General features: G+C 44.3%; 1 protein-coding gene and 1 long non-coding RNA gene across 3 annotated transcripts in view; both read right to left on the bottom strand.

The window, feature by feature from the left end:
- The window catches only part of Babam2 (BRISC and BRCA1 A complex member 2), a 380,906-nt gene that overhangs the window by 158,678 nt on the left and 195,634 nt on the right, over nt 1–26,594 (bottom strand). For both annotated transcript variants that reach the window (XM_006984821.4, XM_076559269.1), the window contains one exon: nt 20,692–20,801. In XM_006984821.4, coding sequence (XP_006984883.1) covers nt 20,692–20,801 — 110 coding nt within the window. The remainder of the gene's footprint in view (nt 1–20,691; nt 20,802–26,594) is intronic.
- On the bottom strand, nt 1,602–20,685 carry LOC143270210 (uncharacterized). The gene is made up of 2 exons (XR_013047241.1): nt 4,425–20,685; nt 1,602–2,186 (listed from the first exon to the last, which is right to left on the bottom strand). It is a non-coding gene; the product is annotated as an uncharacterized LOC143270210 (long non-coding RNA).

Genomic DNA, 26,594 nt, shown 5'->3' with positions numbered 1-26,594 from the left:
TTTCTGATGGTCTTGAGTGCCTCCTGTGAAAGGGTCCTTTGACTCTCCCAAGGAGTCACGACCCACAGGTTGAGAACCACCGATCTGGAATAATGTACGGATGGGTAAAGGGGGCCAAAAGAAGGAAAATAAACGAAGGAGCCAGAAGGAATATGAGGTTTAGTACAAAGAAATGTTAGCTAGAAAAAGGATGGTGTTTTCCAGCCAAACACCTCTCTCTATTAAAAGCATTAATTAGAGCAATAAAATATGGCTGTTTTCCCTCAAGACGGACTCGGCAACACCAAGAGGACTACCACCCTTCCCCCCCATCCCCCTGACCTAACTCACAAGAAAGACCTTCCTTCTCCAAGTCAACTGTGTCATTACCCAAGAGAAGTGTCTAGGCTACGTCTTCATGGTCCTCTTCAGCTTTAAATCTAGAAAAGTGAGGAACTTAGTGTTGACCTCTGTTGCCAAAGTGTTGCATACTTTGTTTAATATGGTACTTTAAGGCCCTCAGTTTAAAGACACTTGAGCGGTACAAAGTATCATTATCTTAATTACTATTATTATAAGGCTCCAGAGCTTAGACTAGCTATATTCTGGTGTCTAATGTACTAAGTAGTCATCTATGACCTAGGAAGGTGATTTCCAAGTGTCACGTGTGGGTCCACTGCCCTAGCATATCTGTGAAGAGCCACACCCAACAGTCATCAGGGGAGCCAGTAACCCGGGCTCTGGTGATGTTCTTAGAGTCTGGCTTTCTCTGGGACTGCTGAATCCCAGGGAAAGTGTGGCCCAATGCCTTCCTAGGAGAAGAATTCCCAGGACTCAAATCAAGGGCAGAGCCTCAGAAAGGCCCCATCATGTGTGTCCAGGAGAAAATTAGGTAATAACTCCGAAATAAACGAGTAATGAGTCAACTTGAAGCCAAGAGTTCGCAATGTTTAGGGAACATTCAACTGCCTATGAAGTTTGTGAAAATGTCCATTTCTGAGTCTCCCCACCCCCGTTCTAACTTGGTAAGTCTGAGATGATGGACTCAAAGAAGCTGCACTATTAAGGGGTTCCCAAGGCTCTGATTCAGCATGTTCAATGTGCTGAAGAGGTCTCAAAGACAGGCACACCAGCTGTGATATATTAATTAGCTTTAACCATAGACTCGATTAAATAGCAACTTGAGAGGCTATAGTTTGGAACACCAATTCCAAAGTCTTGACCAAAACCAAGTTGGCTTGAAGAAGCTGTTTCAGGAATGCTATGCTGAGAAGTCCACATGTATAGGGACAGGGTAAAGCAGAGGTCTGAGCCAGCACAGGGGGCTACTCCATATTCGTCACTAAATTTTCAAATCCACCAACTAGCATCTCAGAAAACAGGCGTGACAAACAATCAACCAATAGAATGCTCAATTAAAAAGCATACGAGTGTGGGGGAACATTTTGTGAATAGGCCTCTGTGAAGAGGAGCATCCAAGAAACGGGATCCAAAATCTGAACGAGTTTTTGCATTCTTAAATGCTAAAGTCACAGCAAAAAACCCTCCACAACTTCAAGTGAAATGCTGCCAGGTGTTAATGTATCAAAGTGTTACCCACTAAGATTAACACAGCAAACTGCTCAAGTGATTGCTGACAGGTTTTATTGTGGAGACAAATGGGGACAGGAGAGACGGAGATGAATGGGGGGAAAAAAAGGATGGCTGTGGAGAACTCAACTGTCCTCCCACTCCCAACCCCCAACTAGATGAAAGACCGAGCTCCTGGCAAGGGCTAACACATAAAAGTTACTGTAAAACTTTCTGCCAGAGCTCGGTGTAGACAGCAGGCAAGAGAAGTGAATCTGTCACTGGCTGCCTGGTAGCTGGTGACCATCCTTCCCGACCGCTCACATCACACCTCTTCAGGAAGCTCCCCTTTCTTAGCTCTGCAAGGGAGATTTGGCGACAACGGTGGTCTGGGTCTTCTGGTGTCACACCAGTACACACAGACTCCGACACCGATGTCGCTGTTGGTGCGACAGTCTGAGTCCAGAGCTGGAGAGCAGCTCCAGCCATGCCTGGCTCGCTTTGCTTCTTGGAACGCTGCCATCCTTCCCTGTGTCTTCAGTCACTCACCCTGGCACCTCCTGTCATCTCCCCTCCATCGGCCCCGACCAAAGAGGGGAGAGGAGGAAGTCCTTGAACTTGAGAGACCTCTTCCCCTCCTACAGGGGTGGGGGCAAGCAGTGGGGAGAGCGGATTAGGGGGCAGTTACCGAGAGACAGATCAAAGCTACTGCTGAGGCCCCTGGGCAGAAATGAGTCGCTCCACCTGAGTGCTTTGACTGTGGCAAAAAAATGGTCCACAGCTCTACAGTGTGCCAGCTCCAGGGCACCCAGGTCTGTGGTCAAAGCCCTTAGGGACACAGGGCTCTTCACCCTAAATTGTTTAACCAGGTGGGTTACTAAGTCTCAGGCTGGGCTTCTGCACATGGGAAGAGTGCTATGTGCAGACTGCTAGAGCATCTGTGTTTTGGGAAAACGTACCACTCTAGGTGACTTATTTGTAGTGTTGTATAGCCTGGTCACTACACCATGCAAACCTCTCATGCTCTGGGCAGGGCTCAGTCCACACAACAAAAAAATGGTGAAAACCCTGTAGAAAGTACAGCTACCAAAAGGCAGAAGGGCTGGGATCCCAAGGAGAGCCTGGCAACTCTCCTTTCCCAGAGAGGGTTTGAACTCGTTTCTTTTTGGGAAAGAAATCCAGAGGCCGATTAGACAACTAATGCAAATAAACTGTAGTCTGTCAAGAAAGGGACCAAACCCTGTTTCTAATCATCTTTCTCTAAAGGATACTTGTTCTCATGTTCATCCTCGGTATTAGTAATTAGTTATAGCTCACTTCCAAAGAACGGTTGAGAAATGTGAGTGTGGAACACGAACACAGCTCTGTTAATCGGAACACCATCTTGAGGAAAGGCTTGAGAGGAGTGGACTCACTCCGGGATGCCGCCAGGAAAAAGAGATGACAGCATCTCCTTCCATCACCACGGGCAAGGCCAGTCCTTCTGCTTGTCAGAGTGAGCCCCAAAAAGTACAGAGTTCACAGAATGGAACCTTAGACTCGGGGCAGGCTCGAGTCCAATCTCCCTCCACTTTCCACGTGCACTGTAATTTACTCAGCCTGTCTGAACCACAGCCTCTTCACTTGTAAACTACAGAACGCCACCTACTTCAGATGCTTCTTCACAAGGATGAAATGAGATCACATGTGCAAAACATGTAGGACAGTGTCTGGTTTACATGAGCTTCTCAAAGATATCTGTCCCCATTGTCCCTTCTCTGCTTCATGTTTTAGACAAGTAACCAGCCTCCCCTGTATAATGGCAGATAATAGATGCTTGGGATGAAAAGATACTATATAAAACAAAATATGATGATTAACCGTCAAGATGAATACCCAAAGGCATTCATTCCCTTTATAAAATACATAAAGGTACCAATTCACTAATAAATGGGCTGCAGCAGGGGCTTGTTGTGAGGTGTCAATTTGCTGAGGAGAGAGAAATGTGCTACGGTCCAAGTGCCCAGAACACTGACAGAAAGAGCCAGAGAAGAAAGGCTAGATCTCTCCTCGATGAGTTTATCACTGAGTTTAGAATCTACAGGGAGCCACCACCACCCACCAAGGAATAAGAAAACCTAGGGAAATGACCATGTATGTGCCATGGGGCATGAAGACAACATGAGAAATCCGACTCTGGAAGCCCCATGCTCTCACTCCAGGTCTTCAGGCTAGCCATGGGAGTGAGCAAATCCTTTAGAGTACCTGCATATTAATTTTCACCCTGGGAGACAGGGATGCCAAAGCCTACATTACCCAGCTTGCAAAGATAATCACTGAGCACGCATTTTGTAAATAGAATAGCAAGCACTCCACAAAGGTAAAGTGAAATTATTGCCACTAAGCTACATACAAAGAGGAAATAGCAGGCTGAAATGAGGAAGTCCCAGGGTGATTAGACAGGAGGAGGGAAACCATGACTCTTAATGAAGATGGTAAGTGAATGATCCAAGGATAAACACAAGAGCTGAGACCCCCGCAGCTGGTGCTCGGCACATCACTACATCCCAGCATGCCACAGGAACAGGCAGGCTCTGGAAATAAACAGGCACAGCAAACATTCAAGAACTACTCAGCTTCCTTTCAAAATAAACTCGGTAGAGCCACCACAACTGTGGTGCGGCCATTTCTGGTCCTTGTCTTTACAGCAATTCCATGGCCCAGCTTTCCTCATGTTCTTTCCCACGAGAGTGACACATTCAGCACCAGGAAAGCGTCTTGCTGTTAGCCCTTGGGTGACATGAGGTGCACACAGACTACAGAGAGCTAATCACTTACGGCGAAGAAACTTGGAAAACAGAACATAAAAGCAGACCATTCATCCGCCCTATGCTTACCCCAGCACCAGGTTCCCTGGCTTGGAGAGGCGGGCAAGTACCAAAAATCAGGAGGGAAGTGACTGGGCACAATGGTAATAATTCGGCAGCGAGTGACAGCTTGGCTATTGATTGTCCTACATTGCTACTTCATACAGGAGTTTCAACTCCACTTTGGAGACCTCGTGCTATAAAGACCTGCACTGTGTGAACTGAGTGTGTCTATTCTGCTCTGGCTGGCTCATGGCTGGCTCATTCCCTAACAAGATGAGCTGTCTAGCTAGTAGCCACCAAGCAGAAAGAAAAAAGGGTTGGATTCTGTCTCTCAAAAGGTAATTAAGTAGGCACTAAGGGCTTGATGGACTCCTTTAGTACATCCAGTTTCCTTGGTAACCTAACTATGTACTAAATGGTTTCCATGGCAAAGCATGTTCCAGAGTCCAAATAAGCAACCTACACATACAATTTGGAATGTAGCTTATTAGCAGAGGGGCTTTCTACACTTAAGAAAATTAGTAAGCTTCAAAACAAGTCTTGGTAAACAGATACCTCTAGGGAGCCTATTCAGACACTGGGAACAGGAAAGCCAAGTCTAGAGTATGCCGGGCCAGCTCCTGATTCTGCTTCACACACAACCCTCCATGATGAAAGCTCACTCTGAAAGTAATGGGCCAGTCAAGCAGAGGAAGATTAGAACATATCTGTGACCCGCTAGAAACCTCTTCTAGGAAGAGAAACAAGCTTCGCAAATAACTGAACAAGGTTGTTTCCCACCTGGAGCCCTCTCAAGCGAGCTGACAAGAGCCCTCTGTGGGACATCTAAAAATGTACGGAGACACAGTCCGCAGGCAAGGCCAATGACGTGAGATGTCCTGCCCTACACAACATAGAACCATAGCCAAAATGAATACAGCACCCATGTTGAGAAATGCAACATACCGCCGAGAAAACTTCCCAATGGGGCTAAATTTAAAAATTTAACGTGTTTCTATGTATATTTCTTTTTTAAAAAATGATTCAGGAGGACAAGAAAAAAACCTAAATTTTGTTTTTAACCACTTCAATGGGAACATTTTGTCACAAAGATGTAAACTTAAATAAGTAAACAACATAAAGAAAGTTAAAAATGACTTGTCAAAATGAAAACAATTCTCATTTCCGGTAGGCTAGGCGGGCTCTCTCTGCACTGAGCTCTACTTCCGGCACCAACAACTCTCTAAGATAGAATGGACTTCCGGAGACTGCAGTGAGTAAAGGCTCTAATGTTTATTTCCCGAAGGTTGAGAATGTGAATAAAAGGTAAATTGGACTCTGTGCCCTGCTGATCTTCAAGACAAAATCTTTCAAAATAAGTTGCTGGAGAACCCTTCTGATAAAGTTGTCAAAAGGAGCTGAAACCCATAAATGTGCCAAACGCTCTCTGATTAGCTACATCCGTGAGAAAACAGAGAACTGACTTGGGAAGAGTCAGCAGTGATGAAAAGTAACAAAAGGATGACAACTGAAATCGAGAAGCACGCTGTCCAAGGACAGCCCCTCGTGAGCTGTGGCCCTCCCTCCTGAGAGTGTGAGAGTGAGAGAGAGCAGGAAGTGGGCAGTCAGACGGCTGCACACACACAGGCACGCCTGAGCACCGAGGGCCTAGAGTTCCGGGGAGCTGGATACAGGATAACAGGAGGGTACTCCATGTGCAGGGCTTTCATTTCAAATCGCCGTGCATTGTGTAGGCGCGGCTGTCTCTACTTACATGAAAAGAGTTCAGTGCCTGAGTGAAGGGTTTGTGAAAGCTTAGCACAGATAAAAACAGGCCCTGGGAGCTTCCTGAAGACTGGTGAGAGCAGACCGCTCCTCGGCTGAGGACGTTCCTCCCACTGCCCATACCCTTTCTCCACTCTCCTTCTGCAAAGGGAATAATACAGGTATTGTTGACTACCAAGGCTGGCAGGGGCCACTGACATTCAGTGTGGAGGGGCCAAGGATGCTGCTAAGTGTCTTTCAATGAACAGATGAGACGACCCTTCCTCCTAAATAAGAGCAGGGAGCGATTCAACCCACATGGTCAACAGCGCAGAGGCTGAGGACCTGTGTAGGACTGCAGGGCTTCTATAACCAAATGGTCAGCAGCTTCACAAAACTACCATGTATTATATATACAACAGGGCTTCTACCAATCAGCATGGTAGTCATTGATGACTGAAATGCAGAGACACCTAGGTTATTTACATACGGAAATATTCCCAACCAGTTGGATTGTTTTCGGCATCTGTGCTCCTTACAAGTTTATTTCTTCTTTACAAAAGAAGCTGGAGGGCCAGTGAGATGCTCCAGTGGGTAAAGACACTTTCTGTCAAGCCTGACAACCTGGGTTCAATCCCCGAGATCTACGTGGTGGCAAGAGAGAACCGAGTCTTGCAAACCGAGTCTGTCCTCTGACCTAGACACCTGTGCTGTAGCACACACGTGTACACACATGCATGCATGCACACACAAATAAAAATTTTAAAGAGTTAGAAAAAATTAAGTGAATAGTTCCTGGTAAATAATCCTAAAAGAATGGCCACAATGAAGGGTGGTCACCAGAATAACTAGTATCTACATATAAATATTCTGAGAGGTTTTCTTAAGTCTAAGAACTGAAAAATCTGAAACTTACAATGGATTTGGTTTTGAGATGAAATATTATATGATGTAAGTAATAAAGCTTTAAAAGCTTTCAAAACATCTTCCCTTAGTTTTAAAACATATTAAATGGGTCATGCTAAATTCAGACAAAATCCAAGTTAGGAAAAGGTCCTGGGTCAGAATAAGGAATAAGGATGTGCAAGTTCTATCAGCATGTGGTCATAAACTCCTTTCCTCAGAGAAACATGGCTGTAAAAATCTGCTCCAGGATGAAAAGTTGGCACAAAACAACCCACCCTTACATCATACTTTTTAAAGATTGGGGTGGAGTAGGGAGAGAGGGATTAAAAGGCAGGAGGGAAAATTTTTCTTTGCATATAGGAAAAAAAAAGAGACTGTTGGTGAAATAATTTTTCCACTGATATATCTATCTCCAAGTTAATAGTGTGGGCCAGCTTCACCTGGCCAAAGGCGATCTCAAGCTTTTCCAAGGATGTCCTCTATATTGTTGAAATGCCTATAAAAGATGATGTTCGCATATGGAATCATTCGCTCCCTCGGATGGCCCTGTTCACTGCATGTTGGCTCATCATTTGTTTTGAATCAAAGGACTTCCATTCACTAAGTCTTTAGTGCTGCTGGTAAAAGACAGTGTGTCTGAATTTTAATAAGTGTAGAAAACTCCAATATAATCATTAGCCCTTTATTATGGGAATCAAAATCAGACATACCAGGATCAAATTACATGCTCTCTAATAAAAGCCACACAGTAAAATCTGACAACACTGATGTTAGACCTCTGCTCCTCCCACAGCAGTAAAAGCAGCTCCACTTCATCCACAAACTGTACATAGTAGGAGTCTTAGTCATCGCCCACTCACAGCGAACGGTTGCAATCAGGAACCAGGGCATTACTTAGCTACTGAATAATTACCCTTTGAAAATAAGCTGAGGACAATAGAGTCAGTGCACTTTTCAGGGAGGAGAGGGGCAACTTTAAAACCCACCTGACATGGATTTCTAAGTCTGTGCTCACATTCTATTCTAAAAACTATGTAGATGACACTCTTCCTTCATCACTGTGGACACAGAAACCCACTGGTGAGAGAAAATAAGGGTGCTTCTGAGCGCCAAGTGCCTGGAAAGGAGAAGAGAGTTGAGCCATAAAGCTGCATGGAGGTCGGAGCCAACACCCAAGCATTCCCAAGTGTGGGGCCTTGCTCCCTCTAAGCGCTATTTCCATGTATGGTCTGAACTATAGTAGGTGTTCATGTCGAGTGGGAGGGTGGGAACGAGTGACAGACCTCCGTATGAGTCTGTCATCCCACTAGGAGACAAAACAATAGAAAAAAGAGCTTCCTAACGGAGTAATTATGTGAGCTATTTTGAAGGAAGTTAAAATGTTCTTTTACTTAAGCAAATATTAATACATTTGAATAAAGGGTTCTTGGAAAAATGATCACTCGTTACATATCCTTTACAGCAAGTGTTCCGAATCTGTTTATTTCATAACACTATGGGGCCAAAGAACGACAGAAGAGGTGTACTACTGTGCTGTGTGCTGATTATCATGTAAGGACCGGCCACATGCTGTGTGGAGACAGAATATATGTGACACACACGAACATTAGTGACTATAGTAGATGCTGGGAACCAAACCTGGGTCTTCTGCAAAAGCAACAAGTATTCTTAATTGCTGAGCTCTCTCTCCAGCCTCTTGTCATGATACAATGAAACCCTTACTCCTAAAACTTACAGTTTTAGGAGACTGGGTGCTTTGAAGGTAAAGAGTTTAGGTAAGGTCCTAAGTGTACGGTTACTGTGATGGGATTGAGTGTCCTTCTAAAAAAATGAAGACATGTTAGCACCTCTCTGCCATGTGAGGACATAGCCTGTGGGTGGTCTTTCGCCAGTTAGGAAGAGGGGCCATAACCAGACACCAAATCAATCAAACTTTCTTTCTTTCTTTTTTTTTTTTTTAACTTTTTGTTGATTCTTTGTGGATTTCACATCATGCATCCCAATCCCACTCATCCCCCTACCCCCTCTCTTCTGCCCTCTGCCCTTGAAACCTCCCTTCAAAAACAAAATTTAAAAGTAAAACCAAAAAACCAAAACTCAAAACAGGACGACTGAGAGATCAAGATCAGCCTGAGCTACATGATGAGACCCTGACTCAAGCAAGAAAAAAAAAAAGAATTATGAATTCATAACTTACAATATGAAATACTAAAATGTTTCTTTCATTTCTGGGAGTCTGTGAAACATTTTAGAAATGATATTGTACCAACAGTACAATGCGCTCTTTGTAGTACATAATTTGACAAATAGAGAATTGGACATCTACCACAAGTGTGACGCGGAACAACTCTGTCACCCTAAATTGTTCCACCTCTTCGTAGCCAAGCTCTCCTTCCATGCTCACACTCAGAAAGGACTGCAATAACCTGCTCACAGCCCTGATGACCGCCTGCTTCACAACTTTAAGTCACCTATTTAATACATTGCTTTCAACTCCTCGCATGGTTCTGACATCCGAGATGAAAGGGGATGAGTAATTGAAACAAGACAGGCGCAACTAAAGGCTTGGTGGAGTCCAGACGAAGACAGCACGAAGAAAGGCATGCTCACATCGAGTGATGGACTGGGTGGAAGCAGGGATGGAGGAGGTATCAGAGAGATGCAGGCAAGAGCACGGAGGTGGACATATGAGGAGAAATAACGAGCTCTGTTTTGACCTGAGCGAATGATGAAATCAGGTTTGTGTCTTTCAAGGACCACTCTGTCTAGAATAGCAACTAGCTTGAAAACACTAGGAAACCAGTCCCCAGTAAGGAGAGCATGGCGCTCTCCAAGGACAGTTTAAACCAAAGGCATAAGGAACAAAGGGCAGGAAAGTCTGCATAGCTGTATGACTAGGGCGGCACTTGAATGTCATTCAGCACATCCACAAGGCCAGCCAGCCAGTCCGTGGGGGAGACAGAAGAGGACGCCACGGACGTCCAGTTCTAGTGAGACGGCCAAGTAGGTAACTCAGAGCCCTTCTGCTTAAAAAACACCTAACCTTGCTGGGGAAAATCTTTGAAAGCAACAGCCCTGTTCCCCTGGTCTGACCATCTCTGCTGAACACATGGCTCTGGGGGGGGGGGTACATGGAAGTTCTCAGACACGATGATGATCCAGCACGTCCTAGACGGGTGTGTTCAGCAGAGAGAGGTACATAGGGTGCAGGAGAGAAAGTGAAAGTGACAGGGATGCAGGTCTGCTTTAGGAAACCTAATGTGGAAGAAAGTCAGCACCAAGGAGCTCCGATGGGGCCGGGGGCCGGGCCGGGGCTGGGGCTGGAGACGGGGTGAGAAGACCGTGAGGGGACAGCAAGGAGGCCACATCAACCAGCAGCTGTTTAGATGGGCAACAATAGAAAGAGAAAAGTATACAATGGCTGGTGCCACCAGAAGAAGAGGAAACCACCAATAGAAGCGAACAGTGGAGAAGAGCAGAGCTGGGGGACGGTGGGGGATGGACAGTGTGAGATGATAATTCTCCCTTAAAACAACCTAACTCGTTAAGTTTTTATTCTTACATTGTTTTATAGTTTATTAGCATATATTAATTGTGCAATATCATGGGTTTTGTTGTGACATTTCCATACACATATATAATATACTTTGATCATATTCACCTCCCCATAATTTGCATGTTAACGAGGTACATAAATTGGCTACAGGGGAGTCTGTTGTTCTCAAAACTATATTTAAACCTGTGTTCCTATACATTTTTCTAGAGTAACGTCCTGGGCCCTTGTCAGATCTTCAAAGAGGTCTGCGGCAATCTGTTCTTTAACCAGTGCAATTCTGTACACATTCGATCTTCAGTGCTTTGCAGTCGGGCTGTAGACTTCTTTCATTTATACTGTTTGAGAGGCATTCTACTTGGCCAGCTAAGGGCTGGTATCTCCCACCCGTTCAGGGACACTTGAGGACATTTCCTCTCTTACACCCTAACTTCTCTGGTTCTCCCTATAAAACTGCCCAGTGTGTTTGTTAACTTCCCTATGGATCTCGGACTCTCTGTTGAGAAGGAGTTCCCTACTTGTGAATATAAACGAACAGCAACTCCATCAAACAGAAATGACCGATGCTCACAGCTTTGCTAGTGAAAAATAGTGTTAAATTGAACACCACCCATGTCTCATCTTCCCTACAAGAAAAATGCTGGTCCATATCCTAGAGATGCTCCGCAGAAGATGTGAGGCTCAGTCTTTTGAATGAGGATGTGGTGTGTCTTCCAGTGTAGGTTAGTCCTTACACACAGAAAAATAAGGCACAGAAGTGACCGAGAGCAGGAAATTAACCCAAGGCTGAACGTACCGAGGAGATCTGAGTTCTCACGGACCTGCGCACGTCTTACTTGTAAACACACATTTTCTGCCTAAAACAGGCCTAAGCAAAACCACCGCGCGAGCACTGACTTCCGAGGCTGGGGAGGTGGAAGCTGCCCATCAGAAAGTTGCCAAACATATGACATTTAGGGGCTGATTGATCTTCTCCTCATAGAAGTCTGTTTGCAATGTTTCTTGGTGTGCAGGGAGGCGCAGGCGAGACAAAGGGCCAAACTCACTAATGAAAACTAGCTGAACTTTTCAGAATTCCATTCTAAGTCACGAAGAACCCATCTGGCCCTGCTCCCAGACCAGTAAAAGGAACATCTTAAGTCCCTAGAGGCTAAGACAGCTCTTTCCACCAAAAGCAAATACACAGCTCCCCTGACAGCTGGTTGTCTTAGCATACACTGGACTGTATATTTATCAAAGGAGAAAAGCCTCTCCAGGGGCACAGTATTTATTATAGGATTATTTGAGTGACTCGTGTAAACACAAGTATGGCTAAATTAAGTCATGTTTACTATGCTGTACTAGTGCTTAAAAGTTCAACCCAAAATTACCTCTAGTGATATGGGGCCTCCTTTTTTGAGACAACTGGCAAAAGATCGTTTTCTTCAAACATTTATATATATATATATGCCAATCTACTTTGTCACACATTTTCAAGGCACTTTTGAAAAGGCACTCAAGGTGGTCACACCCACTCAAAGGTATCACATTCCCTATCCGAACACTTGGGAGGTGAATTCAAGGCTACCTGGGATACACAAGGTCAGGTCTCAAAAAAAATTTTTTTGGAACAACTAAAATGATATGTTCCACCCTGCCAGGTATTAAAGTCAGTGGGACATTTGAGTAAAATCACAATATCGTGAATTTTCTCATTGAATTAAATTGTGTTTTATCTGAATGTAGTACTCTTGCCTACAATTTCAAACAGCATTGTTTTAATTTTCTGGTCCCTATACCCTGTTCATCACGCCCTGAGTCAAAGCTCAGTGTACCCCAGCCTCTGGATTAGAATCCATCCATATGTCCTAAAAGACTGTGGCTGTTGTCAGGAACAGTAGGGAAAAGGAGGTAGGAGAGGCCACAGGCCACAGTTGGAGGAGATAAGTTCAAAGTTCATAAGACCAAGAGCACGTTCACCACCTGCAAGGTTCAGGTGAGACAGGGCTCCTACAAAGTAAAGTCCCAGAAGCATGGCCAAGCAACCCCCAGGGGAGCATGCTGCTGGCCACAAGTTTCAACCCCCAGGGAAGCTAGCTGCTGGCCACAAGTTTCAACCCCCAGGGAAGCTAGCTGCTGGCCACAAGGTTCAACCCCCAGGGAAGCTAGCTGCTGCTACAAGGTTCAACCCCCAGGGAAGCTAGCTGCTGGCCACAAGGTTCAACCCCCAGGGAAGCTAGCTGCTGCTACAAGGTTCAACCTCCAGGGAAGCTAGCTGCTGGCCACAAGGTACAACCCCCAGGGAAGCTAGCTGCTGGCCACAAGGTGTATGAGTGAAAATGAAAAGCAACAAGGGAGAGCATTTCCCTTGCTAGGCACAGAGATAATCAACTCCGGCCCTTCTGGGAAGTTACATTAGTAGACAGCGGGGCTAGGGTCGAGTCAGCTTGGCAAGAAATGGCCTTGTCTTCCCCAGCCCTCAAATGTCAGGGTGTTTATAGTTTAATAAAACAAGATGCCCCAAGAGTCAGGAACAGGAGGAAAAAGTGTAGTCTTGCTAGAAGGCATGTGGTGGATGGTGAAGAAAGTTCCATGGAGGAGATGACCACCAAGCCCTAAAAAGATGGGCAGACCATTTGCAGACCCTGTAGGAGAGGGGAACCAAATGTAATGCTCTGGAACAAGGACCAGGCTGAGCAAAAGTACAGATGTGGAAAAAACACCAAGTCTGTTGAAGGAAACGACAAAACATTTGGCTAAATGGCAGGCTATGTGAAATGTCCAGATGGGGGTGGAAAGGTGAGTGGAACAGCCACACAGAACTGCTTGACTGCCAGACAGCTAGCTGAATCACTTGAGGAATGTTTGAGCAAGGACGTTATGTGAGGGGAGCTTCAGACAGCGACAGCTCTGTGCCAAAGAGAAATAGACTGAAAGCTAAAACTGGGAGTTAACTGGCGGTCAAACAGAAAGAGAGCAAGAGTCAATAGCCCATCAGGGGTGTGGCGACAGGACAGAACCAGCTAGAGGGAGGAACGACAGAGTGGAAGGCACCGGAGAGTGGAGTCCAGCATTAGACACTGGCTGCTTCACGAAGGGAGACAGTGTCAAGATGCCTGGGAGACGTGAACCTGAGCACCCAGGAGAAGCAGAGGAGGATGAAGTGAAGAAGGGTAAGGGAAAATGCCACCTTACTCAAGATGATAAGCTTGGGTTTTGACATTTTGATAATTCAGACATGTGAATTTGAGGTGACGGATGGAATACAAACACAAATGTCCATCAAATGGCCAGAAAAGCAGTTTTCTAAGCTAGGGAAAAATAGTAGAGATGAAGTCATCAGGGAGTCATCCACAATGAAGGCCATGAAGATGATCTGGGGCGGGGAGAGACGAGGGAGATGGCTCAGCGTTAAAAGCACTGGTTGCTACACAGAGGTTTGGTTCCCAGCACCCATGTGGTGGCTAACAACTATCTAAACTCCAATTCCAGAAGCAATGCCCTCCTCTTCTGGCATCTGAAGGCACTGCACACATATGGTGCACAGACATACATTCAGACAAAACACCCATACGCATAAAGTAAAAGTAAATAAAACCCTCAAAGAAAATATTAAAGAAGAAAGAAAACTGATCTAGGGGGCTGGCGAGACAGCTCAGCTGGCAGAGGCGCTTTTCCCAGGCCTGATAACCTGGGTTTGAGCCTCAGGGCCTCTAAAGTAGCAGGAAACAACCAACTCCCTAGAGTATGTTGACTTCCATGTGTATGCAGTGGCATGCACACACCTGCATTAACATACACACTCAAAATAAAAATTAAAAAATGATCATGGAAATGCAATTTAGTCCAATTTCATGAGCTGACAAAGGAAATAGCCAGTGAAGGAGAGCAGGAAGGGCCTATGAACACCAGGTTCCAGGGGAGGAAAGCTCTGCAGAGAACACATGCCAGGAACACCATTATGGACATCATACGGCAGAGTAAAGTGAATAGCAACTTAAACATCTGAAAGCACTAAACACATGTATTGTCCCCGTGTTGCTTATTTAATTTCTAGAGAAGTCATAGGACATTAGAAAAGCTAGGCCTTCAAAAGCCTTCCAGTGTTCCCTTCGTCAAGCCAGACAGAAATGCAGTCTCCTCCGAGCTCTTACAATGTTGCCAAGTTTTCAAGTTATGTCTACAACCCGAAAAGCACTAACTGAGCCTTGACCATGGGCTGAGCACTACAAAAGGCCCTTTCCTATTGTCTCACTGGAGTAGACACAATTAAACTGCGTTTGCCCCCTTTTCAGAAGAAATGGAGCCCCAAGTCACTTGAGCCAGGCTTGTCACCCCAAAAATGGAGGAGCAGAGGGGTGCTGGCGCCAAGTCTCGCTGTGTCTTCTTCACTAACCACAAGTTGCAACTTGTGGTTGTTTTCATGCCTCTTACTGTACTCTAAGCAAACTGGGGCACAGGGCCACATGACATTTATCTTGACAGCCTCTGGCACACCCGCAAAGGGCCTTGCACTTGCTCAGTTCTTGCAGGGCTGCTCCTGCTGAAGAATGACCACATGCATGTGTGCAGGCACACAGGCCTGGCTAGGGGTGGACATTTATGAGCTGGTAAGTTCTGCGTACTTATTTCCAAGGCGGGCTGTAACTTAACAACAAAAAAGTTCTAAAAACAAATTCTGTACTTGTGAAAGATGCCACCTGGTCTGCCTCAGGGGCTGAAGTCCTCTTTTTTATGCACTGAGTGGGAACAGCCCAGGGAGTGACGGAGCTGGTTTTCTTCAAACCACTCCCAGACAGTGGCTGGAGCCAGGAAAGCGGCCCACACCTTTCCGAGATGAGCACTAGGCTGTCTCCGATGCCCAGTTCACCTTTCGTTTCACGGCGGGAATTGCCAACAGTCTGGGACCGAGGGGAAGGTATGGCACATTTAGTGCCAGCTCTGATGATGTAACCTCAACATTCACAGCTCTTCTGCCAGGAAAAAGCAAGGCAACTGGTTCAGAAATGAGTTCTCCCTTTTCTAATATGCAACCAAAATCTAATATTCTGCGTTTCTGACCACTAGCTAATCCTCCCCCTCCTCCTCCTCACTGTGCTCGCCTGCATCCTTCTTTGTGCATACTGGCTTCATTCTCTCAACGAGCCAAACTTAGGGTCTAAATCAAAGGACTGGTTTTGATTCCTTAGAAAACAAATGTACAGAATACATGAAATATGTTTACTTCATAAATGTCCCTCATGCATGAAGAACACAACGTTCTTCTTAAAAGTGTTTATTCTTTAAGCTAGATGCATGCACAGTGGGAGGCTTGAAGACAATAGGCATCTCTGCACCATGAGGGCATGCAAGCCATGTGCAACAGGGCTGTCAAAGGCACCAGGCAACTATTCCCAGGTCCTGGACAAACACAAATTTCAGAGCATCATAAAATCAGAATGCACTTGGGAGTTTTTGACCAATGTATCTGACAGATGTTCCTTTTCGTGAGGACTGTCTAGTTTGGAGACATTTGGTACTCATATTGTTAAAATCTTTAGAGTATAACAAATTGATCCCTTTGCCTTCATGTGATGACAACACCCTAACTAGTATTTTTCTATTTCTATTTCTGGGACTAGTTAATATCCTTGCCTACTGCACAGACAAGCTGGGGCAGAGTGATAATAGCCAGACAGGCCTGGAATTTCCCTTTGCCCATGTACTGGGAGGTGGAGAAGCTAGATTTCTTTTGACCATTTTTAAATAATGTAAAACAGGCTTTTGGTCTCCTGGAGCTTCTGCCTGTGAGATATCCTGCACGAGGCTTGGGACTTCTCAGAAAGCACCAAAGCAGAAACCAAAAGGAACAGACCCTCAGCTAAGGCAACAGCCAGGCAAGTCTAGTTGGGAATGCCTTTCCCATAGCTGAGGACTGGCTGGGTAACACAAAACATGGGGAGCAAATGAAAGCTTAACACAATGTCCAAGATAAAACTAATCCCCCTTCACTCATGTCTGAAAACTTATCCCATGATATGACATGAATCCTCCTGAAATGACAGTATTCCTCTTTTATCCTCTGAACTCTGAAGAATTAGCTAGATACAACAGTCCCCTTTATCTATGAGGGATATGCTCCAGGACCCTCAGCAGATGCCTTAAACCACAGACAGTACTGAATGGCAGATACCTTGGGTTTTGCTATGTACATACTTAACTATGACAAAGTTCAATTTATAAATACGAAGTGTGACATTAACAATAATCACAACAAAACAGAACAAGAGCAACTTCTACAGTCCAATGTGCAAGAGAAAACGAGCACAGGTATCTCCTCCTTCATAATTTCATAGAAACAAGATTTGCTTACTTAAAACTGAGTGAACTGAATGGCCTCAAACTTTTTTTTTGCGCCTTTCCTGGAACTCGCTTTGGAGACCAGGCTGGCCTGGAACTCACAGAGATCCGCCTGCCTCTGCCTCCCGAGTGCTGGGATTAAAGGCGTGCGCCACCACCGCCCGGCGGCCTCAAACTTATAGAGCTCCTCCTCCTGCCTCTACCTCCCAAAGTGCTCAGCCATGGTGCCCAGCCACCATGCCCAACTCACAAGTTGAAAATTTTTCACCTTTCCACTTTAAGTGAAATCCCTTTAAGCAAGCCAGGGCTTCTCACTGGCAGGTCTGAATTACCAGCATCACTATTCCTGCACTTTGAGCTATTATTAAGTAAAGTAGGGTTTCCTGAACACAGTCACTGTGAGACCATGACAGCCAATCTGATAAGAAATCTACTAATGACTAACAGGTAGGGAGAGCGTACGGCATGGGAAAGCTGGACAAACAGGCAACTCTTACCCTAGGCAAGATGGAGCAGGACCACACGAGACTGTATGCGGCCTCTCAAGATGCTGCACGAATTAAAACTTATGAATCGTTTATTTCTAAACCTTTCTGCTTAATATTTTAGACTTCCGTGGATTGTGAGTAAATGAGATCCCCAGAACATGTGACCGCAGATAAGGGCTTAGGGAAAGACTGGAATCAATTTAGCAAATGTGTAAGCCCTCACAGATCCATACCTCAACCTTACCATCCTCCATTTTAACCCTTCTCTGAAACCTCACGTTGAAAACCTCTACTTGAAGAAATATAAGGCCTGGCTGTTTGCTTAGCTTTAGAAATACAGCTGCATGAGGTGACTTGGTATGAACCAAGAAAAATGGCAAAGCTCTCGGTACAGCCATTCCAAGTTGGGGGTGAGAATTACATACTAACCTACAAGACTCACAGTTCCGCCATTGTTGTGCAAGGCACTATGGGAGGGCACACGTCTTCATCAACCTGAGGAGTGTGCAGCCCAGCAAAGGACTAAAGGGATGCACATCACAGGTAGGTCGATGGTAAGATGAAGACGGATTTAGAGTGATGGGAGGGTAGACCGCTCCGAGGCAGTGCTGGTAGTGAGGGCATTTGAAGAAAGCCTAGAATATGTGCACTTCCCCAGGATAGGGAGACTACTACAGTGTGGACAGAAGGAATAGCTTTAGACAGCAAAGGTACGGCAGCCAGAGTGATGGACTGAGGACATTTCAGCTGAAAAGACTGATGGAGGGGAAAGGCAGGAAAGCAGTGGAAACGACAGGCTACAGCTGGTCCTCCACATAAGGAGGGGGCACGGAGAGCTGGGTTTCTGGTTATTTGTTTAGCTTTAGGGTTTGTTTGTTTGTTTGTTTGTTTGTTTTGTTTTTCTTTGAGATGGGCCTCTCTGTGTAGCTCTGGCTGTCCTGGATCTCACACTATAGACTAGGCTGGCCTCGAACTCACAGAGACCCACCTGCCTCTGCCTCCACAGTACTGGGATTAAGGTCGTGCACCACCACACCCAGCCTAAGAGCTGAGTTGTAGAACTAGGAAAAGTGACTTAAAATACACCTTTCCTTACTCAATTGACTCGCCACATCTTAGGTTTTTAGAAGAAGGATATTTTCTTAGCAAGTATCTTTGCAAACTGGGCACAGTTACTTCAGAGAAATAACCTGGCTTCCGTCCAGGAGAACAAGAATCTTTCAAGTTAGACTTAGTGGCACAGGCTGGCAATCCCAGCAGCTCAGGAGCTGCGGATTTCCAAGTTCGAGGTGAGCTTGGGCTACATTAAGACCAGCCTGGGGAATTGAGTGAGAACTGATTTCTAACTAAACAGTAAGCACTGGACTGGAGACACAGCTCAACAGCAGAACGCTTGCATAACACGTGTGAGACCCTACACTCCACCCCTGGAACCGACAAACAACACTCTGAGGGGGCAATTACCCGCCTATGGGTAACTAACATACTCATTTCTCAGACATCTTGGGATGTTTTTCTCTAACTTTCTCACCACCAAAACATCTGAATTTAACTCATCAAGTTCACATTGAGTGTCCATAACGAGTGCATGCTCACGTCATACCATCCTTTTCTCTTTCTCCTCCGACTCTTCCCTCTCATCTACCGACTCACTCGCTCGTTTGCCATGAACTCTCATCAAATCGGCAGCACTAACAGCTACTATTTGGTGAGGGCTGCCCCAGTGCTGGTCTCTATACCTCACTCTATGAACAGTAATTAATATAATACTAAAAATAACGTTATTAAATAGGAACCAGTATTTCTATTTTATGAAGATAGAAGACTTGAGGCATTAATACTTCACTAGTTGCTAAGGGCCAGAATCTGGGTGTATGCAGCTCTGTCTGACTCTGGAACCTCTCCCTTTTATACTGCATTGTTACCTCCAGTTATGGCCTTTAATTAACGTGGGCCAGTATTTTAAGTTGAAAATTCGTGCACTAGGCAGGGCAAAATACAGTCTTGCCACTGTAAAATCCCACTCTAGCTCTTATTAGAGATACATAAGTAAACAAGAGAATGCCTGTGCATTACTGATTTTCACCGTCTCCCACATTTGGGCATCATATTAATTTGTAAGATGGGGTGTCTATGACTCGTAACTCAGAGCAACCGAGGTCAGAGAGCATGAAAATAGCTCAGGGTATTAATGTCGGGTGACAACCACATCAACTCACAGACAGAAGTCTGCCAACCCTGACTAAATGACCTGCAGAGAACTTTAATAGTGCATTCAGTCGGAATCAGTACAAATTTCTCTCGTGATGAAAAATGTGTCTTGTCAGAAGTTCCCAACCAAATCTGCTCATGATCCATTTTCAATGGACCTCAGCATCCTTTGAAGTGGGGTAAACTACTAAAGCATTTGGCCAACAAGAAGCACATTGTGATGCGAGTCTTCATGAAATTCATGACTAATGAGAAAAGTTACTTGGGTAGACACAAGCATGCTAGCCAACTGTTTTCACTATGTGACTGGACATTGCATCAAACCACACAGAGCTATTTAAACCAAGAAAGAACTCAAACATCATGATTTTCAAATACCTACTTTTAATATTGCCTTTATCAGTTTCTGATTAACTTTTTGCTTAATATCTTAAAGAAACTGGTTATATCTTCACAAATAACTCTGACAGCTTCAAATATATAAGTTAGGTCGGACATTATTCAGCAGTCCTCTACAGGCTACAACTACTACTTACAAACCCCTAGAGATACCCCAAGAGAGTTAACAATTTGGACTTGTTATACCTACAATTCTCTGAAGGACTCAGACACACAATACAGAGACCTTAAATTGCATGAATAAGATTCACTAAAAGATTACACTTGTAAGTACTATCTGCATGTACTGTACCACCAAAACCATCACCCTAGAGCTGGAGAGATGGCTCAGCAGTTAAGAGTATTGGGTACTCTTGCAGAGGACCTAAGTTCAAATCCCAGTACCCACATAGTGCAGCTTCCAACTGCCTCTAACTCCAATTCCAGAGGACCTGATGGCCTCTTCTGACCTCTGTTGGTACATCCATGCAAGTGGTGAACTTACACTCAGGTGTGTGGACTTGTGTCCACAAAAGAAAAACATCTTTTAAAAAAAAAATCCCTCAATAAACCAAGTTCTAAGAAAAGAAAACTAAAAAAATGTTTAAGAGTTCACACTGCATAAAAGGAAGAGGGAGACACATGGCTTACTAAGTAGAAGCATCTGGCTCATCATGTCAACGACACTGACACTTACTGCTCAATTCGGGGTGACAAGTACAACTTGGGGTACACTTGGGTGGCTTCCGTATCCTCAAAACTGACAGAAAGGAGGGCCACATCTTCTCCAGGGTCTTCATTTACATCCTTAGAAAGGAAGTGAAAAACAGCATGAGAACCTGTCCTCTGCACACTTTGGATTTTTTGAGACAGGGTCCCATTATGGAGCCCAGGACAGCCTCCAATTCAAGATCCTCCTGTCTCCCGAAGGTCAGGATACAGCCTGCATTGTCATGCCCAGCTTACTCTGGAACCTTATCAGTGAGGAGCTCACAGCCTAGGGGCATGAAGCCATGGTTGTGAGTTGTCTTCGTTCAACCAAATGGTCCAGCATACCCTTGCCTCACTCCTCAAGGGTGGTGCCCAGGAAACTTCTCGACTGAAGCCTACCACAATAAGGCACATGGCTTTCAACTACTTTACTTGTTCCCACATACTCAGTGAAGCAGGGGAATGGATACGATGGTAACAAATTAGACAGAAGCACAGTTAACACATTGAGTAAACATATTGCTAAAAACATAATTTATATCTTAAAACACCAGCAAAATGTTAAAATATGGGCCCAATAACCTCATTATACCAACCTTTATAGTATGCTCTAAGTTATTTAAATAGTAAAAATCCAGAGGAAATATATTCCCATGAAGTATAAAGTATGCCAGCCACTATATAAACACAAGGCTGAGTGGGGTAGGTGCTGATCTACTTTAACAAAGTGATCATAGATGATTTACTTGTGAACTGCAACACATATTTATCATATATGCCTAGTTATGAGAGTATTTTAAGACAAACTCCCTATTAATCTAAGAATTGTAATTACTGATTAATCCATCAGAGGACATCTTGGGGTTAATGGTAAACTAAATTGATAAGTATTGAATACTAGACTGACAACCAAATATCAGAACTAATTCAATGGAGTATTGATGACGCACTGATGAAGTGTACTGAATCAAAATTGGGAACTTTTAACTATGTGCATGTGCTTTATGATTATTGCCAAGTACCAAGTTGTCTGCCAGAGTCTGGAATAAAATGCTGAATCAGAATAACTCTATCAATATTGACTTCAATTGACTTTAATCTGACACACCACGTTTCTGCAACCCCTAGTAACCTGGCAGTGTCTCTAAGTCAAGTACAAAACCTAAAACACTAGCCCTAGATGTCGTTCTCATGTTGGGAATGGTAAAAACTGACCTGTAATTCTCAATCAGTTCGCAGGTCCTGAACAAGCAAGGGGTCCCGGCCTAGGCTTGAACTCTGTGTGAGCACTGAGAGCCTCAGGCACAGGCCTTCATCTGTCCAAACCCCACTCCCTTTCCTGCATCCCAGGAAGCTGGTCAACACACACACACACATGCTGCTTAGCCTGGGCATCTTCAGTATCCTTGTTCGGTTTCTTACTGTGCACATGTGACGTGGATACAAAGGGACAAGGATCATCAAGTCTCTCCTGTGTTTTAAAAATAAAAATTAGGAGGAAATAAGAAGCAAGGGTTAGGTAGGAACACATAGGTGCCACCTGCTTCAGCCATCTCCATGGCCAAGCTTTTCACTGCCGAGGCCTTGGCCTTCATGTTCTACATCTACCTGTTACATTTGCTCACCGGCCTAGAGCACAGTGAACACACCTAAGTGTCCTGGCTGTCTGCACGAGATGATGGGCTGTATGGAGAAGCACATCAACCACGAAAAGCTGAGAAACACCAACAAACAACCCACACTTATGTCTCACTTCTGGTTCACTTGAACTTGATCTCAAAGCTGTTCAAAGGACCAGTCCTATCCTGCCAAGGTCTGAATGGGGGCTATACAAAAATGTTGCAAATTCCAAATAAGACTGACGAAGATCAGGTGATGTAATTTGATGGGAACCGCACCCCCCCAAATACCTCTGCCTCACAGAGGCAGCATCCTTACTCTCCTCCACCAGCTACAGCACAAGCCCACACCATAACCAGGAATCAAGTCTCCACAGCTCCCAATGGGTTCAAACACCAACGATGTAACTGGAGCTGGGGAGTGCATGGCTCTCAGTGTCTGTGATCACAAGCCTTTGGAGCACTTGAGTGTGTGAAAACTAGAAGAAGAAGAGCTATAAAATGGATGGTCTTACTGGGCCCAGACCTTTCTGTTGAGCCAAATGGCCTGCTCTAGATAAAATACAGATAAAAGTAGACAAGGAGGAGGAAAATCATGCCCGACTCTAGGTAGGCTCAGTGTAACTAATTGAGGGAGGCACAAAAATCTTGACAAAAGGAAAAAGTGTCTGAACACGCAATAACGCAAGTTTAATTCAAAGTCAAATGCAAAGTTCATCCAAGGTGGTTCAAGCAGAGCTTGTCCACGAAGCATCCTGTGTCCTCCCGATGTCTTAGTCCTAACGCACAACCTGCACACCGTGTACTACGCATGCCATCACACCACACATACAGGAGTGTGTCCTGAAACACCGGGCTCAGACTCGACACTGTATGTCATGAACTATGGCGGTTTTATACCAACACAATGATGTGATTACAAATACAAAGGCATTTCTACAACATTCCTCAGCAAGTAACTAATCAGTATATTTTAGGTTTCTACTGAGTTACAATGCTTGATTTGAATAACTGTTGTTTGAATTGCTGACTTGAGTTTCATTTTTTAAAAAAAGGCCTCAATTAATTCTGGTTTGAGGTTAGGATAGAATTTTCAGCAATTCTGAATCCGCCCTAAACATGTCTCTGCCATTTTGTACCTTGTATTATACAAAGACATCTCCTCAACATTGACAGTGCTAGAATCAAAATGCCCATCAATTCAATATTCACCCAAGACTTATGTCTTTATATAAAAAGAAGCAAATGCATCATCTCACCAGGATGCAAATTTACTTTTAATTTAAGTACATGGTAAAATTACATGTCTACTAAAACCTTCCTTTAAAACATATTTCCTTAAGATATTTATCAACAAATATTTGGTATGTATACATATTTTATATAGCTTTATAAACAGGGTTGTACAAAAAGTTAACAGGAAATAAGGGCCTCTGAATGGAAAGGATTGAAAAAGGCCTGCCTGAGCCCACTCATCTAACTAGGACTGTGTTGGTCAATGGATCAGCTTCCCTGCCCGAGATCACTCATCTAACTAGGACTGTTGGTCAATGGATCAGCTCCCCTGCCCAAGTCCACTCATCTAACCTAGCACTGTTGGTCAATGGATCAGCTTCCCTGCCCGAGATCACTCATCTAACTAGGACTGTTGGTCAATGGATCAGCTCCCCTGCCCGAGCCCACTCATCTAACTAAGACTGTGTTGGTTCGATGGATCAGCTCCCTTGCCCGAGCCCACTCATCTAACTAGGACTGTTGGTCAATGGATCAGCTTCCCTGCCCGAGCCCACTCATCTAACTAGGACTGTTGGTCAATGGATCAGCTCCCCTGCCCGAGCCCACTCATCTAACCAGGACTGTGTTGGTTCGATGGATCAGCTCCCCTGCCCGAGCCCACTCATCTAACTAGGACTGTTGGTCAATGGATCAGCTCCCCTGCCCGAGCCCACTCATCTAACTAGCACTGTTGGTTCAATGGATCAGCTTCCCAAGCCACCTTCGTACACAGCGAGAGCTCTGTCCTGGCTCCCCTGCTCTCTCTAACAGCGCTTCACAGGAATGGCCACTTGCCTCTGAGGGCTCTTTCCTCTCTTTTTCCTTTCTTAATTCTGAAAAACATGGTTCTAATTTTCTGTCTCAGGCTTTTGGCTCTTCCATTTTCATCTTTTTCTTTTTAAGTTCTTAAATTGTTTTTTGTTTGTTTGGTTTGTTTTACACTATAAAAATTAGGCTTTTTTTTTTCTTTAAACAAGCCTAGCCATATAGAAATTTACTTTTAAATTAGTTCTTCCATTCTTACCTTACTACTTATTTTTAAAAGTAATCAATATTAAGTGTTGCCTCAGTCAGCTTTTCCAGCACTCATAAACACACATACACACACACACACACACACACACACACACACACACACACACACACACACACACACACACTCCTCTTTAACCTCCTGTTTGGTTTTCCCTAAAATGGGATCCTATTATGCACATCACTCTACTAATTGCTTTTTTAATAGCCACATACTATTTGCCAGCATGTATATCTCTTCTATTTAACCATTTCCCTAGGAACAAACCTTCAGGTTGCTTGTAAGTCTTAGCCACTTGACAATGCTTTGATGTATCTTGTATATGTGTATAGACAGTCTTTAGTAGTGAAATGCCTAATTCTTAATAGGTAAGTAAGTTTAAGGGTCACAAATGCCTTCTATTTCAGTAGAATCTAATGGACTTTTTTAACCAAACAATTTTCAGAAATGCAGATCTGGGCCAGTGCATATCTGGAAGGATGTGAGAGCGTCTGTTTCCCTTCCTTCTCAGTCACTTGGTAACACTGCCACCTCTCATTCTTTTTAAATTAATGTTGGCAGTTTGATAGCTGGAGACAGTATCTGAATTTAGAATCCAGTGTTGAGCTGAAGCAACTTTCCACTTGTTTCTTGGACATCCACATTTCTTCTGTGTAACTGATAGGTCCACTGTGGACTTGTCTTTAAGATACTCCGATCTTTTGTGTTGGCTAATACTTTTATTAACCCTCTCCTACAGCATGTATTATAAATATTGTCTCTCATTCTAACTGTAGACATTTATTTTGAGGCTCTCATAACATCAGAAAATTTAGATAATTTTACAAATGAAATTAAATCTAGTCAATAACAGACGATATTACTGTTGCTGTAGTTTTTCATTTAACACTGTGTTTTTTTCAGGTAGGTTTATAATTCCTCTAGAATATATTTTAGGTATCATGACACGAGGAAACACGGCTTTCTGCTTGCTTTACGCAAACTGGGGGAGCAGGCAGGAGCGACAGGAAGCAGTGAGAGGAAGGCCACACACGGTGCGGGGCAGTACAAGCCGCCATGTCTGCTGACTGCACCAGCCGAAAGCCTAGCGAATCGGAATCCCTGCCTTTTGTTCTCTGCGTCTGATGATAACTTCTGGAAGCTGCTTTCCTGCAGGTGCTATCAGCAGTGGATTCTGGAGACCAAGTGCTGGCCCTTGTCCCTCCCTGACAATGAAGTTCTTCTACAGGCACTGATGGTTTTAACAGCAGAGCCCAGGCTGAGAGTCTACACATTCTTATGTCTCCTTGCTCTTTTACAGGAGGTAAAATATTCAATACGGAATCCTCTTTTCTATAAAACGAAGGATGAAAGTGAGAAAAAAATACTTAAGAGTACTCAACAGACAGACACTACCTAATTCTATGACTCTAACACTTAGATATCTAAGATGAGAGACATGCCATCCATCTACACGGCTTCACTCTGTGATCCAAGTGTGGATGGGTCATCATCTATAGACTGGTGGACATAAGGAAGGTAACCGGAAAGAAAGCACAATGACTGTACGTGTCAGCTTTGGAGTTCTATTGTGAGAAGTCAAGGCTGGAAGCTGTGATTACAAATCACAAACCCTGCAAAAACACACTGCAAAAAACCCCAGGGGCCACCGAGGTCATTAACCAATGGTAGCTTCATTCCATATGCCTGTGGAAAATCTCTATTTATTTCTCTTACCACCTTTAAAATTTTCCTTTTCACTATCATTCAAGTAAAGAACACAAAGGCTTGAAGACAATCCTTCCAAAGAATGACTCTGGTTTACATGGTCAATCCTTAAATCTGATGGTCTGCAGAAAAAGCGCCTGAGACCCTGGTCCGGTTGTTTCTAATTTATCTTCTGAACTACTGCAGTGTTTACTCCTCTTGGTAAGACTCTCGGATTCTCCTTGAATTGGTATCTGACTGCTAATGGATAGCTAG

Source organism: Peromyscus maniculatus, chromosome 22, assembly GCF_049852395.1.
Source record: "Peromyscus maniculatus bairdii isolate BWxNUB_F1_BW_parent chromosome 22, HU_Pman_BW_mat_3.1, whole genome shotgun sequence".
NCBI classification, from domain to species: Eukaryota; Metazoa; Chordata; class Mammalia; order Rodentia; family Cricetidae; genus Peromyscus; species Peromyscus maniculatus.
The sequence above is the reverse complement of the archived record's forward strand: the minus strand, read 5'-3'. Positions and strand labels throughout refer to the sequence as shown.